We start from the raw sequence: 19,849 nt of genomic DNA on the forward strand, positions 1-19,849 counted from the left end.
TATTCCCCCGTGTTGGGAATAAATATATTTAAGGCAAAACGGGGCAGGCCGGAGAGTGGGAATTTTGGGGAAAGTTGCAGTTTGGCTGCCAGCCGCTGCCAGCCCAGTGTGGAAGTGCAGAGCAGCCCCTCCTGGGCGGCTGCCAGCCCCTGGCGGGGTCGGGATTGGGATTTCGAGGAGCCAGAGCAGCTCAGGTTTCCCAGATGGAGAGAGGGGGATGGCGGGGAGGGAAGGAGGAGAGCCCTGGATGCAAATCCCGGGAATTCCGGGATCGGGATGGCTGGGGGAGGGCGATTCGCACAGCTGGGGGGTTGCTGTGCCCCCCTGGACCCCAAATCCTGGGGATTGCGGGGTGGGCAGGGTTGTGGGATGAAGATTCCGTGGGTTTTCTGGTTTTCTCGGGACTCCTCTGAGCTCTGAACACTCAACAAGTCCCGCGTTCCTCTGAGCTCCTCCGATTTAAAAATGTCCTCTTGGAGCAGAAATGTCCCCCCAAGCTTTTCTGGCAGTGTCCCCTCGTTTTCCAGCCAGCAAACCCCAGTGTCCCCCGGGGCAGGGGACACCCAGCTCGTGCCACCACCCTGTCACCCCGGGATTTAAATCCGCCGGGATTTAAATCAAAGCTACGTCCCATCTCACAGATCCCACCCGCAAAACTTCCCGGGGGTCAGGAAACCGGGATGAGGGGACAGCTGCGAGTCCCTCTGTGTGGCGTCAAGGCGCTGGTGACACCCTCCAAAAAAAAAAAAATAAAAAACCTGGAAAACTCCACCCCGAGCTCCCGGGAAAGCGGAGCCGGTGGGGAGGAGGGCACGGCAGATCGCAGTGATTAATTAGCTTTGTTTTGAAACAAGGAGCTGCCTCGGCGGCAGCGGGAGGAGGGATTGTTGCCGAGCCCGCCGCGCTCGGCTGCCAGAGAAAGACGTGATTGTTGTCACCGTGCCTCGCCCGCAGCCCTCCCAGCCCTCCGCCCCCCGCGCTCCCACCGCTCCCCGCCACAAAACCCCCGAGCCCCGGCCGCGCTCGCTCGTGGAGGAGCGGAGAGGAGGAGGAGGAGGAGGAGGTGGAGGAGGAGGTGGTGGTGGTGGAGGAGGAGGAGGAGGAGGAGGAGGAGGGAGAGAGAAGCCAGAGAGAAACTTGTCTTGGGGATTAATAGGAGGCAGGAGGAGGGAGAGGTGCACACAGGTAAGCTCCGGGCAGGTGATTCCCCAGCCAGGACGCCACGGTGCTCCTGCCCTCTCCAGCCTGCCTTGCATCCCCCAAAAAACATCTGCTCTTCCTCTTTTTTCTCCCTCTCCTCTTGGTTCTTCTGTCCTGCGGCACTTTGGGAGTCTTTGTTCTTTCCCTCCGCTCCGGTTGCGGGAGTTTCTCGCGGTGTGGGGCGGAGGGGAAGGGGGTTTGGGGGCTGTGGGGTCACGGGGGGGGTCCTGGGGGTGTGACAGCCACCGCCAGGCGCTTTTTGGGGGGGACACTGAGGGTCCCTTCGTGTTTCCCCCGCGCCACCTGTGCTCCCCCACACCGCCAGCCTCACGCACCTTTGGCTCTGCAGCCAGATTGGGGGGGGCCGGGGGGGCTGCAGAGCCAAAATTTTGGGGTCGGGGGTCAGAACTGGGGGAGCCGGGGGGGCTGCGTGAGCCGTGCCCGGGATAACCCCCCGCCTCGAGAAGCGGGAGGGAAAACAAGCAAGGAAAAGCGAGGAGAAGGAACCCCTCCGGAGCCAGGAATGCCACCAGGAGCCTCCGGGGACATCGGGTCACCTTGTCCTGCCTGGCGCAGGGTCTGAGGGGCCGCACGGGGTTTTTTTGGGGGGGGGTTCTCCCATGGGAGGGGGAGCTCCCCCCGTGCCGAAGTGGGAACAGGGAATTTCAGAGCGAGGTGGGAGCGAGCAGCCCCTCAGCTCCGCGGCCGCTTCCAGCGCGCTGCTTTTCCGCCCAAAATGTAGGTGGTAAAGCCCTTCTTTCCTGCCTGGATCCCTCCGAGCCTTCCCAGGGCGTGTAATCCCACTTCTCCTGCCCGGAGGCAGCTCAGCTCCAGGTGGGCGGGGAGGTGCAGCCCCCTCCCCGAGTTTGGGGCTCTTTGTCCCCCTCCCCGAGTTTGGGGCTCTTTGTCCCCCTCCCCGAGTTTGGGGCTCTTTGTCCCCCTCCCCGAGTTTGGGGCTCTTTGTCCCCCTCCCCGAGTTTGGGGCTCTTTGTCCCCCTCCCCGCCGGGACACGATGGGAGGAACGACAGGGAAACGATGCTCGCCGAAATCCTGGGAAAAGGAGGGTGTTTTTTGCTTGGAAGAGGCTCATCCCAAATCCTCCGACTGGAGAGGTTTGGGGAAAAGCAGCTCCGAAGCGAAACACGGGAATTCATCGCCCTCGGCGCTGCGGGCACGCGAGGGCTTGGAAACTTTCCTGGGATCCTGCGATCCCTGCCCGGCCTTGTGAGGCGCCGATGGCATCCCGGAGCTGCCAGCCGGGAAGCGCAGAGCCCTTTCCTGGGAGTGCTGGAAAGCTGGAAAGCTGGAAAGCTGGAAAGCTGGAAAGCATTCCCTCCCCGGGCAAGCGGGGATCAGCACTTCCAGCCGGGAAGAAGAGATAAAAGCGCAGCCGTGGGAGGTTTCCTCTGCCCTTGGAAAGGAGGGAAGGAGGCGTCAGAGCCTTTTCCCAGCCTTAGGGGAGATCAGAGTGGGGCGAGGCTGCTGCTTGGGGGGCAGCGGGGCTGTGTGGGGTCCGGGCCGGCGGCGCTTTGGCAGCGGCTGCCGCCGGGATTCGCTTTTGTCCCCGGCCAGGCGTTCCCGCTTGTGGCGGGTGGCAGCGGCGCTGGGAAGGGTCAGGACACGCAGCGAGGGAGGAATCGCTGTCACGGAGGAGAGGCAGCGGGGAGGTGATCCCTGCCAGGGCGGCCTTGCCGCTGCGGGAGGAGGGAGAGCGGCGCGGGATGAGTTTGGGGACTTTGGGGACGCTGCTGTCGCCGTGTCCCGGCTGAGCCCGGGCGGGTGTCACCCACCCCCGCGGGGACACAGAGCCATCCCGGCGGGACCGAGCTCCCCCCTGTCTTTTCTCCCTGGGAAAGGGCGACAACCGCGGGTTGCTCCAGCAGGGCTGAGCTTCCCAGGGGACCCCCGGCGCCGCCTGGGTGACAGCCTGGCTGCCCTCCCCGTTTTCCACGGTCCAGAGCCGCTGGGTAAGCAGCTCCGAGTTAGGTCAGACTCTAGCAGAGACACGAGCGGGGCTGGACACGAGGGAAGCCAAGGAAGGAGCTTTGCCCGATCCTTGTGGTTATTTTTGTCCCTCTCTCCTTGTTCTGCTCGGCATTCCCGTTCCCAGGCTGGGAGGGGAGTTTTCCCCCACCGAAATTTGGGGGAAGGCGTGAGAGGAGCTAACAACGGGCTGGAAACAGGCCCTGCTCCAGCCAGCCAGGCTTTTCCTGCCTCTCCCAGAGTTAAAATTCCCTTTATCCCTCCTCAGGAGCAGGGGCTTGGACAGATATCCGCATCCAGCTGCTCCCTCTCCCCTCACTGCTGCAGGAGGCACCCGGGGGACAGCGCTGGGAACCCTGCCCGTGACAAATCCCCCCCGTTTGGTGACCTTTGCACAGCTCCCTCTCGCCCCGGGGTGGTGGCTTCTCCCTGCCCTTGGCGCCCAGCCCGGGGCTGGCAGCCAGCGCTGCTGGGAGCTGGGGGTTACTGGGATGCAGGGAAGAGAAACTATGTGCAAAGCAAACCCCAGTGGCATTCGGGGCTGGAATTTCCAGCTGTTGCGCTGATTTTTTATATATTTTTTTTTTTTTGTCCATTGTGAGGGGGATGGCTGAGGAAGCAGCTGCCTCCTTCTGGGACAAACCCTGGGATCTGTTGGGTGCCTCGGCTTTGCACCCAGGCCAAGCTCAGGAGGTGTCAGGACTGGTTTTACCCATGAATTGAGCCTTTTTTCCACGCCAGGCCGTCGGTTTCCTGAATGCCTCCGTTGCTCCATGACTTAACTTTATTCCAGTGGCACGGATTCCTTGTGGGCAGCTGGAATGGGAGCTGTCCTGTCCGCCTGGGGAGGGGAGGCAGGCAGGGCAGGGGCTCCTGCAGGATCAGGGGGTGGGATTTGGGAATTTGGCATTCAGGGCAGTAAATCCGACAGGATGGAGAGCAGAATTCCAAATGCTCCACGTCCTGGGAGAGCTGGCTTGGGATCTCCCAGCTGGGTGGAGGTGATTGTGATGTTTGTGGTCACCCCGGGCTTGTTGCATCCCTGCTTTGTTTTTTTTTTTTTTTGGGAATGTCATCTTCTTCCCCGCAGTTTGCTTGGAAGGGGGTCCTGCTTTCCCCTGGCGTTGGGGCAGGGTGGTGGCAGTGCCACGGGGCTGGGACAGTCCCCACGGGGGTATGGGGTGGATAAAAGGGGCAGCGTCATCCTCCCCACACTTCCCATCCGTGCTGACAAAATTCCACAGCATGTTGTCACTTCCCAGCCTGGATTCCTGGCCCTGGTGGTCATTCCTGCTCTGTGCCAAGTCCCCAAATATCTGGGATGTCAAATCCTCCTGGGGAGGGGACAGGGCAGGTTCACCAGCTCCAGAAAGGTGACAGCTCTGCCCTGTCCCCTACTCTTTTGGGGCACTGCTGGGTGGCCTGAGCTGAGCCTGTGAGTGGATCCAACATCTGGATTGCAGTGTGTCCCAGATGGAATATTGTGTCCTGGATGGAATATTATCTCCCAGCTGGAATATTGTGTCCAGGATGGAATATTGTGTCCCGGATGGAATATTATCTCCCAGCTGGAATATTGTGTCCAGGATGGAATATTGTGTCCCGGATGGAATATTATCTCCCAGCTGGAATATCACATCCCAGCTGTTTCCTGCCCTCTGCACCAGGCCAGACTCAGACCTCAGCCCCTGCCGCTCCCTCAGGCGTCTGTGGGTGTCAAAATCCAAGTTCTGGAGCAGAGGAAATGTCCCAAAACCCCAAGAGAAGCTCTGGGACGACATGGAGAGAAATCCATGTGGTGTGGCCGAGGGAGGAGCGGGATGCTGACGGAATGGGAAGGGCACTGCACGAACAGCAGATCCCCGTCACGGATTTTCCCATTTTCTGGACGCCAAATCGGGAATGCCAGGACAGGAGCGCGTCTGTCCCCAAGGGGGACGAGGATCCGGCAGCTTTGGGCTCTGCTGGCTCCTTCCCTGCTCCTCCCTTCCCCCCGCGGGATGCCAGAGCCCTGACGGAAAGCAGGAGGCGTGTGGGGTTAACCAGAGCCAGATGGGAGCGGGGAGAGGAGCAGGCTGGGCCTGCCGCGGGAATGGGAACGGGATCTTTTCATGGAGAAACGCCTTGGAGCCCCAGCAATGTGTGGGATCGCTGCAAAGGGAGCAGGGCTGGATAAACGGTGGCCTGTCCGGGGTGGGATGCAGATCCTGCCGGGAAGAAATGGGGTTGGTGTGACCCCAGCTTGGGTGGGGCTTTTCCCCCTCCAGGGATGGTGGGAACTGGGGGGAATTGGGGGGAATTGGGGGTTCCAGGTGTGGGAAGAGCTGGCAATGAGATGGGAAGGGAAGATGGGAGCAAATCCCACTCTGCTGTGCTAAGTGGGAGAGCTGGAAGTGCCTGATTTCCCCCCAAAACCCACCAAAGGTTTCTCCCATCCCTGCAGCACTGGCTCTCTTTCCCTTCCATTTGCTTCTTCCTCTGGTTTTCCTCATCTTCCTCCCTCTTCTCTGTCTCCACGCTCTCTCCCACCTTCCCTCTGCCTTGCCCAGCATCCAGCTCTGCTCTGATCCCGCTGGGGTGAGGAATTCCAGAATCCCACTCCCATCCCAGCCTGCTCCAGCTGGGAGAACCCAAACATGTCCTGCTCGGGGCTGTCTGGGTGGCTCAGCTGCAGCAGGGCTGGATCCCTCCACACTCAGGGAATCAGCCGGAGAATTCCCAGAAAATCTGGCAGGATCAAGGAACTGTCCCAGGCAGCAGCAGGAGAAGCAGGGATGGGATGGGATGATGAGGATGCAGAGAAGAGGGAGAGGTGACCAGGGATGGTGTCCAGGAGAAATTTCCTGTCTTGGGGCTCACAGACTTTGCCTCATCCCTCCCAATCTCCCATTTCTGCAGCCTCTTCCCAAAACTCCATCCCAGCAGTGAGGCTGGATGGGTTCTCTGGCAGCACAGGGAGCTGTGGAGCCAAATCCCTTTTATCCCAGAGCCTGGAAAAGGGGCTGTTCTTCCTTCCATCCTCATCCCAGGGCCATCCATCTCTCCTGCCCCGTTAACTGCTGCCGGATTCCCGACACTTTCCCGCAGCCAATTTCCTGCTGAATCATTGATTTGCTGCCTCCAGTGCCAAATGAAGCCCAATCCATCACGGTGTCTGAAGGGCTGATCCATCCTTCGGCAAGACAGGACGGAATTGTTCTCTGGGGAGGGCCCAGCCACTGCAGGGTGGAAAAATGGAATAGAACCCCAAATTAAAAACACCACTGACATTCCTCGTGGATAATGGTGAGGCAGGGAGGGGAGCCTATGGATAATAGTGAGGCAGAGAGAGGAATTCCATGGATAATGGTGAAACAGGGAGAGGATCCTATGGGTAATAGTGAGGCAGAGAAACGAATTCCATGGATAATGGTGAGGCAGGGAGAGAAATTCCATGGGTAATGGTGAGCCAGGGATAGGAATTCCATAAATATTGGTGAGGCAGGGATAGGAATTCCTTAAATATTGGTGAGGCAGGGAGAGAAATTCCATGGATAATGGTGAAGCAGGGAGAGGATCCTATAGATATTGGTGAGGCAGAGAGAGGAATTCCATGGGTAATGGTGAGGCAGGGAGAGGAATTCCATAAATATTGGTGAGGCAGGGAGAGGAATTCCATAAATATTGGTGAGGCAGGGAGAGGAATCCCATGGATAATGGTGAGCCAGGGATAGAGACCTCAGTGACTCAAGCCCTGGAGAGAAGTTGAATTTGAAGATAATTTCCATAGGGAAGGAGTGAGGAAGGCGGGTGGCAGCGCTGAGGGATAATCCCAGCGGTGACGAGGTGACAATTCCCCAACCAGCCCCTTCCCAACCACCCTCTCCTTGTGCTCTCCCTTCAGGAAAACACCTGGACCATGAGGGTGGCCCTGGCGTTGCTTCTCCCCCTCGTGCTCGCGCTGGTCCCGCCGGCCAGCGGGCAGCGCCGCAAACCCCCCCGCAGACCCACCCGGCCGCCCGTCCCCTTCGAGGAGCCCGTGGAGCCCACCGAGCTGCCCCCTCCCCTCCCTCCGGGCCCTCCGTCCGTCTTCCCCGACTGCCCGCGGGAATGCTACTGCCCGCCGGACTTCCCGTCGGCGCTGTACTGCGACAGCCGCAACCTGCGCACGGTGCCGGTGATCCCGCCGCGCATCCACTACCTGTACCTGCAGAACAACTTCATCGCCGACCTGCCCGAGGAGTCCTTCCGCAACGCCACCGGCCTCAAGTGGGTCAACCTGGACAACAACCGCATCCGCAAGGTGGACAGGAAGGTGCTGGAGAAGTTGGAAAATCTCATTTTTCTGTACATGGAGAGGAACCAGCTGAAGGAGGTGCCCGCCTTCCTGCCGCCCAACCTGGAGCAGCTGAGGCTCAGCAGGAATCAGATCTCCAAGATCCCGGCGGGTGTCTTCAACAAGCTGGAGAACCTGGTGCTGCTGGACCTGCACCACAACAAGCTGAGCGACGGCGTCTTCAACAAGAACACCTTCAAGGGGCTCAAGAACCTCATGCAGCTCAACCTGGCCCACAACATCCTGAGGAAGATGCCACCCGGCGTGCCCAGCGCCATCCACCAGCTCTTCCTGGACAGGAACAACATCGAGGACATCCCCAGCGATTATTTCAAGGAGTTTCCCAACCTGGCCTTCATCCGGCTCAACTACAACCAGATCTCGGATAAGGGGCTGCCCAAAAATTCCTTCAACCTCACCAACCTGCTGGTGCTCCACCTGGCCCACAACAAACTCACCAACGTGCCCTTCATCAGCCCCAAGCTGGAGCACCTCTACCTGAACAACAACTCCATTGAGAGTGAGTCCTGCCGGCCGCTCGTGGGGCTCTGGGGAGGTTTTTTGGGGAAAAAAAAACCACTTTTGGGAGTTGTGAGGATGGATCTGCGTGAGGGAAAGGGTGGAGGAAAGATCTGGGTGGAAGGGGAGGAGCAGAGAAAGCTCACCCAGGACTTTTCCTGGTTGTGTTCTTCGGGGCCACCTGTCCCTGGAAAGGCTCCTTCCCCGGCAAAAATCGGGATATTTAATGAAGAGAGCCTGGGAATGTATTTGAGGAATGGATGCCAAACACATGGCTTGGGATGGTGAGAAAATATCCCAGCCCTGCTCCCGAGTGGAGCTGTGTGAGGAAGGAATGGGGAGAACAAAGCTGCCATGGAGGCAGAGCAGCCAGGGCTGTTTCACACCATTCCAGGGGAATTCAGCTGCAATTCCATGGGAGAGGAGCTTGGGAAATGTGGAAAGAGAGTGAGTGCAGAGGAGACAGAATCCTTCTGCATTCCCATTCAGCTTTCCAGCACCTTAAGGAGTTCCAGGAGAGCTGGAGAGGGACTGGGGACAAGGGATGGAGGGACAGGACACAGGGAATGGCTTCCCACTGACAGAGGACAGGGATAGATGGGATATTGGGATGGAATTCTTCTCTGGGAGAGTGGGGAGGGCTGGAATGGAATTCCCAGAGAAGCTGTGGCTGTCCCTGGATCCCTGGAAGTGCCCAAAGCCAGGCTGGACAGGGCTTGGAGCATCCTGGGACAGTGGAAGGTGTCCCTGCCATGGCAGGGGTGGCACTGGGTGATCTTTAAGGTCCTCCCAACCCATTCCAGGATTCCTGGTGTCCCCGGATGTTCCTGCTGCCAGAACTCCAGGACCCTGCTGTGATCACATCTGCTTCCACCACTCATTAGTCTGAATTTAATCAAACACCACCAAATTTGAGCCACGGGGGGATCCTGGGATGAAGGTGGTGACTCCTGCTGGCTTCCCACCCCTCCCAGTATCCAGCTCCTGCCAGGGTTTTCCATGGAGAGAAATCCTGTGCACACCCTGACGCAGCTTTTCCTCGCTGGTTTCCCCAGTTTTTAGAAGGTTCCAATCCCAGGAGCTGGGTGCTGACATCAGAATCCCAGGGTTTATTTCCCATAATGCAGGGACACGTGGAATTCCAGAGGGAAGCGACGATCCAGATGCTGACGTTATCTCTGGCATGACAGGGCAGGAGATAAAGATTCCTTGATGTTTTTTTGGGAATTTTAGGGCTGCCTCGGCAGGTTCAGGGAGGGGGATGATCCCTTTTCTCCCTGGAATGCCACCACATCTCTCACCACGCTCTGGATGAACGTGACCTACTTCGCTCCTGATCAAAAGCCAGATTTTTCCTCTCGCTGGGGCTTCGGGAACAGGCTGGGATTGTCCTTTTGGCGGCCAAACAACCCCAATTTCGGGTTCAATAACGAGGGGGGGCTCAAACATCCCTGTCCACATCCCCTTTCCCCTAACCCGCCTCCCACCATTCCTCCTCTTTCCCCGCAGAAATCAACGGCACGCAGATCTGCCCCACCTCGCTGGTGTCCATCCAGGATTTCTCGCCCTCCAACCTGGACGGTGTCCCCCGGCTGCGCTACCTGCGGCTCGACGGCAACCTCCTGAAGCCGCCCATCCCCCTGGACCTGATGATGTGTTTCCGCCTCCTGCAGTCCGTGGTGTTTTAGCCATCCTGCCCCTCCCAGAGCCCAGCTTTGCTCGGACATTTCCCCACCCCGGCAGCGTTTGACACGCAGGACCCTTTTCCCTCCTCCCTCTCCCCTCTGCTCACGCCATCCAGCGCAGCACAACCCCAAAATTGCTGCTCCTACATCTTTCTGAGAAGGAGAAGCGTGGTGTTGGGTTTGGGTGATTATTTAGAGAGATCTAAAGGGTCTGGAGCTCCTGGGAGGCTGGCACTGGACAGGGAATGCCAAAGCCATGGTGGCAAGGTAAGCACCTGGTGACACCCCAGAGCCCTGCCTGGAGTTCCCATCCTGTCCCCGCTGCAGTCCTAGGAGGTGGTAAATCTATGTGTGTTTTCCTAGATGTATTTTCTCCTTCAGTCTCCCTCTCTGCCTCTCTTTGTTTTCCAAGTTGTCTTTTCCGGGAAGTTCTGGGAAACAGAATTTTGTAAATGTAAAGGTTTTTTTCTTGGTTGGGCTGAGTTTATGCTGAGTAAATGTAAATTAACACCAAGTAATGCTATGGTTAAGTGATTTTATGATGCATTATATGTTGTATTTCAACCTTTGCCAAAGATCATTGACTTTTTATTGTTTGATTTTGATCTTCAGTGTGATTTTCAGCCCCTGATTGTGTCTGGTGAGGATTTGGTTTTGCACTAAGAGGGAGGAATAGAAGCTTGAGTGAAATGCTTGGATCTGAGTGACCAGAGCACCACAAGTACCTCCATTTTGGGGTTAGGGTTAGGAGATCTAAAGGGTCTGGAGCTCCAGATATCCTGGTGCTGCAAAGGGATTGCCAAGGCCATCACAGCAAGGCCCCAGCATTGCTGCTCCTCCACCTTTCTGAGGTGGAAAAACCAGATTTTGGTTGGGGTAGTTAACTCCCTGTGATTGATTCTTCTCTTTCTCCATCCTGGAGCAAAATTCCCTCTGCTGGGGACAACTATCCTGGGATTTTGGGACATTGTGGGTTCGGGGTTTTCACTTCGCTGGGGTGATGCTGAATTTTGGAAGGAATCTTGGCTCAGAGTTTGGGGAGGTGCTGAGATGGAATTCCCAGAGAAGCTTGGGCTGTCCCTGGATCCCTGGAAGTTTGGATCAGCCTGGGATGGTGGAAAGTGGAACGGGATGGGATTTAAATCCCTTGACTCCAAACCGGTGTGGGATTTATGGGTTGGACTCACACCTCTGGTGTCACCCCTGCAGCGTGCTGCTGGCCAGGTTCATGGCCCACGTGCCTGCACTAATTAACACCTCTGCTAATTAGATCTTGGCTGCAGCTCCCAGGGCCGTGGGCGCTGCTGTCACACCGCTAGAAGGTGACACCGAAAATCGCACCCAGTGGCACCAGGGAAAGCCCTACAACCCTCCCCAGGGTGATGTTCCGGGTGGGAGCAGCACGGAGGGTCTCCAGGACACCTCTCCCACCCCCGGCACAGCCAGGGATCTGTCACAGGGCTCGGGCTGCTCGTGTCCCCGCACGAGCGGGGTGGGTGGTGACAGCGGCTGCTCCTGCCGCCCAGCGCCGCTCCTGCCGCTCTCCCCACGTGAATCCCGAGTGGAGAGGGAGGACGGCCGTGGGAGAAGGTGTGAGGATGTGGGCTGAGGCGGGGGGCTGCTCCCGGCGGTTCTGTGCGTTTGAGGCTCGCAGAGCAGGCGCAGGCTGCCGCCCACCCTCCCCATCCCGCTGTTTCGTAACCGCGCTGCCAATCCCCCGCTCCCAGGGGGGCTTTCCCTCCCTGGGGAGGTCAGACCCATCTCCCTCGGGAGCTGAGAGCCCCAAACCCGCTCCTGATCCCTGCAAACCCTCGGTGCACCAGTGGGAGTGGGATTGGGGTTGGGAAGCTGCTCCTGTGGGGTCGCAGCCCCTCGTTAGTGGGGCTGAGAGGGCTGGGGGCTCCTCGGCTGCTCTTCCCGGTTGGGAACAGCAGGAATTCTGGCTCCGATCAATCCCCCTGGCAGCTGGTGACCTCCAGACCCAATTGTGGGTGCTGAGCAGGGACTTCCCATGCTGAGAGGGTTGGCACTGCCCCTTTGGGGGACGCTGGGCACTCAGGGACCTTTGGGATGGTGGCAGCGGGGTAGAGGCCTTTCAGGTGACACCATCCGTGCAGGGGGGACAAGGGGAAGCTGCTGCCTGCGGGGACAAGGACAGGACATCATCGAGTGGCCCAGGACAGAAAAGCAAAGATCCCAAAGACCCCCCTGGCCTCGGGCCCCTTTACCCCTGGGGACACCACTGCCCTGGGGACCTGTCACCCGTGGGGACCCTGGGCCAGCCCAGGCTTTGTCCCGCCAGCAGCCCCCCCTCAGGGCCGGGCTGACGCCCCCCGAGCTGCCACATCGCCTCCGTCACGGTGGCCACCGAGCCGCCTAATGAGGGGCTTAGCGAAGCTTAGCGGCCGCTCCGTGCTGAGCGGGGCTGGGGAGGGACAAACGCCGTGGGCCGGGGGGCTGCGGGTGCCGGGGGGCTGCGGGGGTGTCCCCGGCCGCCCCCCGAGCAGATGGGCGCGCCGGGAGGGTGGGTGGAAGCGATGCGCGGCAGGAATGTTTTCGCGGCCGTGGGTGGGTGGGTGGGTTGGTGGGTGGGCACGAGGCTGCCCAGGAGGGGCTGCTGGGCACCCCCTGCCCGTCCCGGGGTGTCCCAACCCTGCAGGACATCCCCCAGGAGGGCTGTGAGCCCCCGAACCGAGCCCTGTGTGGGGATCAAGGGGTTCCCCCTGCCCCCCGGGGGTGTGGGGAGTGTTTCCCATCCCACCCCAATGAGGGGAGCAGTGCTGACCCCCTCTGCACCCCGAAAACCCCCAAATCACCCCATTGTAGGAAGGTTTGGGGTGCTGAGCCCCCCGGGAGGGGAATTGGGGTGGGTGGGCTGAATGTCCCCATCAGTGTGGCTGCAGAGTGGGGGGTCTGGGTAGCCCCCAAACCTCGGGTAGTACCTGGGCTGGGCTGGGCTGGACTGGTCACTTTGGGCACCTCTCGGGCCGGGCACAGCTGGCAACCCCTGTCCGGTGACACCACCTGCGGCAGGGATGGCGCTGGCTCTGTCCCCCTGCCCAGAGCCGTGTCCCCACCGCCCGCGGGGACACCAGGGCGGCCAGCCCCGCGCGTTCCCCCTCCATCCCACCCCATCCCGCCCCTCTCAGCCCCAGCTCGGGCTGCTGGAGCCGAGCTACCACCGGGGCTGGCTGGCTGGCCCTGGGGACAATGTAAGGTCGCAGCGGGAGGCTGCCGGCTGGATTGGCCGCATCCTGCCTGTCCCCTCGGCGGCCCTGCCAGACCCCCGCGCAGCCCCCCTCCGCCTCCTCCTCCTCCTCTCCGTGCATTAAAAGCCGGGCAGCTCTCCCCCATCCGCTTCCCCAGCCCCTGGAGCCGAGCGGGGCTCTCCCACGCCGAGGAGGAGGAAGAGGAGGAGGAGGGACAGGAGGTACGTCCGTGTTGGCTTCGTTTGGTTCCTCCAGAGCCCCCCGCGCTCGGGGGATTGGGGGGCCTGGGGGGCTCCGAGGGCTGTGGGGGCTCAGGGCTGATCTGGGGGGAAACGGCAGGAATTGGGGAGCAGCATCCTCAGGACGGGGTGAAAAACAACCTCAGGGCCGGGCGGCTGGTTTGGGATTTGGGTTGGGAGAGGCTGCAGGTTCCGGGACCTTCCCCCTGCTCTGCCGGGGGAATTCTCCTTTGGGAACGGGCCCTGGAGGGTTTGGATGTGGCGCTGCCGGGATTTGGGGGTCCCAGAGCAGTCACTCGGACCCTGTGGCTCTGGAAGGACCAGGGGAAGCAGCATCCTGGGATTTGGACCTGGGAGTGGGAGCAGCAGTGGGGAGCAGCAGCTCCTGGGCTCCTGGGGCTGGTTGTCCTTGGCTGCTGGGCTTGTGGGGCCAGTGGCCAGTTCATCCTGAGCCCCGAGGGGCCAGGGCAGGACCCCGAGCCCCGCATCACCTCCCGACCCCCTCCCCATTCACTCCCCGGGCTGGGAAAGCCGGGAAGCACCGGCAGCCCGGCGGGGCCTCTCCTGCACAGCCGAGCGTGAAATGGGCTGAAAAGAAAAGCGCCACGGAACGTCCCCAGGGCTGGCGGCTGTCTGTCTGTCTGTCTGTCTGTCCCCACCGCGGCTGGCTCAGCCACATCCCGCTCCTGCCTCCCGCCCCTCGCTGCTCGCAGAGCTTGGTGACCATTCCAGGCCACATCCCCCTGAGCGGTGACCCTGGCCAGGTGCACGATGTGTCCCCTGGGCTGGCTGGGCGTGGCCAGCCTGTGCTTGGGGACACTTTGGGCTGTCCCGGCCAAGGAGAGGAGGAAGGCGGAGAAGCCCAAGAGTGACCTGACGCTCTATGAAAACCTGGATTTGGACAACTACGACCTGACCTTGGATAATTACGGGGAAATTCTGGACCTGAGCAACTACGAGGAGCTCTACGACTATGGGGACCTTGCTCCGAAGGTGAGGGGGACACAGGAGTGCTTTCCAAAAAAAGGGGATCGATCCCAGTGATGCCTTGATGGGCTTACCTAAACTAGAGGCTGGACAAAGTTAAGAGAATAAAAAGCAGTTAAATTTATTGAAGACCTTCAGGTGCATTTAGGGCAATCTTAGCCCACCCAGGGTTACACCCTAAATGGACAGTGGGTCACAGGTTTTTCATACTTTATAAGTTTTTATAAGGTCACAGGTTTTTCATACTTTATAAGTTTTGTCCATTTGCATATTGAGGTTTAATCCTCCAATTAGAGCTTCAGGTAATGAAGTCAATCACTCCAAGTTTGCTCCCAATTCACTGTTATTTACATATTTTGGGGCCTGAGACTGTGAGGTGTCCTTGAATTTCGAGCTTAGAGGAATTGTTTTGCCTAAAAACGCTGAGAACAGGAGTTTAGCACCCAATATGGAGTCCAGAGTTGCACACTACAGGATTACAGATAAATGAAAAATATAGAAGTTAAACCCTCAGGCATCACCAGGGACGGATGTGGCACTGCAGGAGGAGCAGCCCTGGCAGGGACAGCCCTGGCAGGGACAGCCCTGGCAGCTCTCCCAGTGCTGGGAAAGGTTTTATCTGACCCAAAACTCTGCCAGCTCTTTGCCCCCTGGACATGAGGATTCCTTCATCCCTCTGGGCAAGGAGGGATGGGGGAATTTCTTGGAGAGCTTTTTCCAAGAAGGAATCACCTTTCCAATAAGCCCAACCCAGTGCCTGTGACCCCAAAACCAGTGCCACCCACCCCGGAGGGGGACAGGCCACCCACCCTCACACCCAGGCTGTGTTGGCAGATCGAGGTTGGCACCTTGGCTCCTCGCCCCAAGGACCCCAAAACCCTCCCCGAATTGGGATCAGCCACGGTTGGAACCCCAAAAGTGCAGCCTGTGACCGGCGCTGTCCCTGTCCCCCCAGCAGCCATCCCCAGGCAGGGTGAGTTGTGTCCCCATCCCCACATCCCGGGATTTTGGGGGGAAAAACAGGGAATTCTGGTGCTACCAGCAAGGTTTTGGGGTTGAGTCTGCTCACACAGCGAGGCAGGAGGTGCTGCAGAGAGAGAAATTTCTGGGGGAAAAAAAGAGATTTCCGGCAAAGCAGCGACACTTTAATGAGCAGAGGCCTCGCCGAGTAGCAATTAGATTAATGACAATTAAAATCCTGGAGCGAGGCGTAAAATATCTTTATTCCTTCCCTGTCGCTCCACACTGGGACAAATTCAGTGGGAGTGAAGGGAAATCAGTGCTGCTTTGAAATCCTGCTCTGAGGGATGGGGAATTTTGGGATAGCCTGGGATGGAGCTGGGGGAGAGCAGAGGGATCGGGTTTTGGGGTGGGCTCGGTTTTACCCCTCCTGCCCCCCGTGGGACACATTTTTCTTGATGCCAAACTGTTTTCTTGAGTTGTTTCCTCCAGTGGGAAAATTAAGGGGAGCCCTGGGTGGAAAAAGCAGAATTTGGGAGCTTTCCATGTCCCCTTCTCCCGCAGGAGGGATTTGGCCCTGAGCAGCTCATTTATTGGGGGAATTTCTGGTCTTTCCTGGATGGTGCTGGGGATGTGACAGCTCTGGGTGTCACAAACTCTCAGGGTGGGCACATGTTCCCACTGTTCTGGGGTATTTTTTGGGGTCACAGCCTCTGTGTCCCCACAGAGTGGGCACATCCTCCCACTATTTGGGGGTATTTTATGGGGTCAGGGAGCTGTGACAGCTCTGGGTGTCACAAGTTGTGTGTGTGGGGTGGGGTGTGTTTGGGGTTTTTTGGGTGGGTGTGGTGGGTGTGACTCCATGTCCCCATGGCAGGATGGGTACTTCCCTCTGTTCTGGGCCATTTTGTGGTGTCACAGACTCCACGTCCCCACAGAGTGGGCACATCCTCCCACTATTTTGGGAGTATTTTTGGGGTATTTTATGGGGTTAAAAGAGTTGTGACAGCTCTGGGTGTCACAGACTCCATGTCCCCACAATGTGGGCAGAGTGGGCACATCTTCCTGCTGTTCTGGGCTGTTCTGTGGGGTTGAAGGAGCTGTGACAGCCCTGGGTGTCACAGACTCCATGTCCCCATAGTGTGGGTAGGGTGGGCACATGTTCTCACTGTTCTGGGGTATTTTGTGGGGTCACAAACTCTGTGTCCCCACGGGGTGGGCACATCCTCTGGCTGTTCTGGGGTATTTTATGGGGTCAGGGAGCTGTGACAGCCCTGGGCATCACAGACTCCATGTCCCCATGGCACCTCCCTCTGCTCTGGGGTATTTTTTGGGGTCAGGGAGCTGTGACAGCCCTGGGTATCACAGACTCCTTGTCCCCATGGCACCTCCCTCTGCTCTGGGGTATTTTACGGGCTCAGGGAGGGTTTCCCATACCCGGGGGTGTCTCTGCCCTCCAGGGCTGCCCAGCTGCCTGCTGTGCCTGTGCCTGGGCACCTCGGTGTACTGCGATGACACTGACCTGGATCACATCCCGGCGCTGCCCCCCGACACCACCTACCTGTACGCTCGCTTCAACCGCATCGGAGCCGTCAGAGCCCGCGACTTCACCGGCCTTGGTACGTCCGTGTCACCCAAAATCTAGAGAAAAACCCCCTCTAGGATAGTTGTATTGGTTTGGAAACAAACCAGCGGGAGATCACAAGTCAAGATTGAAATGAAAAATAAGTGAATTGAAATAATACAAGGAAAAGCACTGACAAAGTCAGATACAACCTGACACCCTGTTAGGGTGGTAGTAGCAGTCCAACTGAAGTAGTCCAGTTGAAGCGGTGATCCTGTGAAGGTCTAGTCTCCAGCTGAAGATCCAGTGGTAGCTCTTGTCCTCTGGGAACCCAGTAGACAGGGCTAGCTCAGGCAGTCCCAAGGCCAGGTTATATCCAGGTGGGAACACCTGGCTCCTCCCTCCTCGGCAGAGCATCTCACAATGGGATGAGATAAGTCCATGAGTCACACGGTGGGTCCCTGATGGCCCATTGTCTGTCATCCAGAGTGGGTCATTAGCAGCTGATAGCAGCTAACGGCCCACAGCTGGTGGTAATAGAATACTTAAACACATCTATATTGCAACCTAGGACAATAGTTAAGTTAAAAAAACAGATTTTTACTGGAAGGTTCCTGGTGTCCCGGTGGTGATGGGAACACGCGGAATGGGATTTCTGTGGTTTTATAAGATTGGTTAATTAGGATGTTTAATAGGGATGTCCAGCAGGAGATTTGGTTGTCCCACCCTTGGGTCAGCCCCGTGGTGTTGGTCCATTATGCCCCATTTATTGTAGGAATGAGAGGAAGCAATATTTGGGGAATGAGTTTGGAAGGTCAGCTTATTGTCCTAAAATCTAAGAGAAAAGGTGGGAAAAGTACTTGAGTCAGCGAGGGAGCTCTATAATGATATTATATTAGTCTACAGAGCTACAAATATATGAAAAACATATTCTTTTTGGCATCAAAAAATGCCTGGAAAATCCAGGATTTGGAGCAGGGAATGAGGGGGATAAAACGCCCTACCTCTGTCCCTCTTTCCCTTCCCCTGCTGTCCCCACAGCGAAGCTGAAGCACATCGACCTGAGCAGCAATTCCATCTCGTGGGCGGACGAGGATGCGTTCCGGCTGCTGCCCAGCCTGCAGGAGCTGCTGCTGCCCGAGAACCGCCTGACGGCGCTGCCCGAGCTGCCCCGCAGCATCGTGCGCCTGGACGCTCGCCTCAACCGCATCCCCAGCGCCGGCCTGCGCCCCGAGGCGTTCCGGGTGCGGCCAGGGCAGAGGGCTGGGAGCAGGGAGGGTCAGCTCTAGGGGGGTCTTCTTTAGGGGGTTCATCTCCAGGGGTTTCATCTTTAGGGGATTCATCTCTAGGGTGTTGATGTTTAGGGTGTTCATCTTTAGGGGATTTCGTTTCTAAGGAGGTTCATCTCTAGGGTGTAGATGTTTAAGGTGTTCATCTCTAGGGGTTCATCTCCAGGGAGTTCATCTTTAGGGGTTTCATCTCTAGGAAGGTTCATCTCTGTGGTGTTGATGTTTAGGGTGTTCATCTCTAGGAAGGTTCATCTCTAGGGGTTCATCTCCAAGGGTTCCATCTTTAGGGGTTTCATCTCTAGGAAGGTTCATCTCTAGGGGTTCACCTCTAGGGGGGTCATGTTTAGGATGTTCATCTCTAGGGGATTTCATTTCTAGGAAGGTTCATCTCTATGAGGTTATCTCCAGGGAGGTTCATCTCTAAGCAGTTCATCTACAGGGGTTTCATCTCTAGGGGATTCATCTCTGCCCTCTCCCCACAGGACCTGAAGCAGCTGCAGTTCCTCCATCTCTCTGATAACCAGCTGGATTTTATCCCAGTGCCGCTTCCTGAGAGCCTGCGCTCGCTGCACCTCCAGGTGGGATCAGTGTACCTGTGCCTGAGGCAGCAGAGCCAGAGTCCTCCTCTTCCTCCTTACCCTGCTCCTGGTCGTGATCCTTGTCCTTGTCCTTGTCCTTGTCCTTGTCCTTGTCCTGGTCCTTCTTATCCTGGTCTTTTTCCTGGTCCTTTTCCTGGTGCTTTTCCTGGTCCTTTTTCTTGGTCCTTGTCCTTTTCCTGGTGTTGGTCCTTCTTATCCTGGTCCTTTTCCTGGTCCTTGCCCACATCCTGGTCATCCTCATCCTCTTCCCCATCCCTTTGACTTGGATTTGTCCCTTTTCCTACACCTCCAGGTGTGATGAAGTTTACCTGAGTTTAACAGAGTCCTGGTCCTGGTCCTTGTCCTTGTCCTTGTCCTGGTCCTGGCCCAGGTCCTGATCTTTATCCTGGTCCTGCTCCTTCTCCTCCTCCTCCTCCTCCTCCTCTTCCCCATCCCTTTGACTTGGATTTGTCACTTTTCCTGCACCTCCAGGTGTGATGAAGTTTACCTGAGTTTAACAGAGTCCTCCTCCTCCTCCTTGTCCTTGTCCTTGTCCTCCTCCTCCTCCTCCTCTGACCCGGATCCATCCCTTTCCCGCCCCGTGCAGAACAACAACATCCAGACGATGCACGAGGACACGTTTTGTGACAGCCAGGACCACGGGCAGATCCGCCGCGCTCTCGAGGACATCCGCCTGGACGGCAACCCCATCAACCTCAGCCTCTTCCCCAACGCCTACTTCTGCCTGCCCCGCCTGCCCACGGGCCGCTTCTCCTGAGCTGGGAAATTTGGGAAAGCATTCCCGGATCCCATCTCAGGCTGCTCAGACCCTGCTGCTCCGTGGGAATGTTTCCATGGATGGGTTTCGCCCCGGCATGAGCTCGGTGCTGGGGCAAACGCAGCAGGAAGTAATAAAATTAAAATAAAATCAGGAGTTTTAAATGCATTCAGTGGCTTGTTGTCTGCAGTGAGAGCAGTGGGAAGTCCTCGCCCAGCCCCTTTGGGAATTTGGGATTTCCCTGCGTCCCTTTTCTCCCTGCACTCCCTCCCAGTGCTTCGGGAAGATCCTGATGTCCTGCTCAGGGTGTCCCAGACGGGGATCTGGAGCTGCTTTGCTCCAGGGAGGTGATGCTTTGGCCACCTCAGGTGTGACCTGTCCCCTCAGCCATCCCTGGGTCCATCGGGTGGGTCCGTGTTGCACATCCAGATGTGAGCTCTGCGCACATCTGGACTCTCCCAAAGAGAGTAAAATGGGAAATCCCAGCACTAGGCAACTGGAGTCCTCTATCCCCTCATCCCAGACCCACTGCGGTCCTGGGA

The 19,849-nt window shown here is 58.0% G+C and overlaps 2 protein-coding genes across 4 annotated transcripts; both read left to right on the forward strand.

Annotated features, from left to right (window-relative positions):
* Positions 1–1,071: 1,071 nt before the first annotated feature.
* On the forward strand, positions 1,072–10,272 carry PRELP (proline and arginine rich end leucine rich repeat protein). Its single transcript, XM_085082830.1, has 3 exons — positions 1,072–1,185; positions 7,068–8,019; positions 9,528–10,272. Exons 2-3 carry the CDS (start codon positions 7,083–7,085, stop codon positions 9,704–9,706), a joined length of 1,116 nt encoding a protein of 371 aa, XP_084938956.1. The 5' UTR covers positions 1,072–1,185; positions 7,068–7,082; the 3' UTR covers positions 9,707–10,272.
* Positions 10,273–12,880: 2,608 nt separating this feature from the next.
* On the forward strand, positions 12,881–19,475 carry OPTC (opticin). Of its 3 annotated transcripts, none has more exons than XM_085082945.1 (7): positions 12,881–13,133; positions 13,884–14,144; positions 14,973–15,111; positions 16,559–16,717; positions 17,704–17,906; positions 18,434–18,529; positions 19,137–19,475. In XM_085082945.1, the coding sequence occupies exons 2-7, from the start codon at positions 13,923–13,925 to the stop codon at positions 19,305–19,307; spliced, it is 990 nt and encodes a 329-aa protein (XP_084939071.1). In that variant the 5' UTR covers positions 12,881–13,133; positions 13,884–13,922; the 3' UTR covers positions 19,308–19,475. The 3 variants fall into 3 exon arrangements, with proteins under 3 accessions (XP_084939071.1, XP_084939072.1, XP_084939070.1); XM_085082946.1 differs by having other exon boundaries at positions 13,916–14,144; XM_085082944.1 differs by lacking the exon at positions 12,881–13,133 and having other exon boundaries at positions 13,301–14,144.
* The last annotated feature ends 374 nt before the right edge of the window (positions 19,476–19,849 follow it).

This window comes from Lichenostomus cassidix, chromosome 26 (genome assembly GCF_008360975.1).
Source record: "Lichenostomus cassidix isolate B80296 chromosome 26, HeHo_3.0, whole genome shotgun sequence".
NCBI lineage: Eukaryota > Metazoa > Chordata > Aves > Passeriformes > Meliphagidae > Lichenostomus > Lichenostomus cassidix.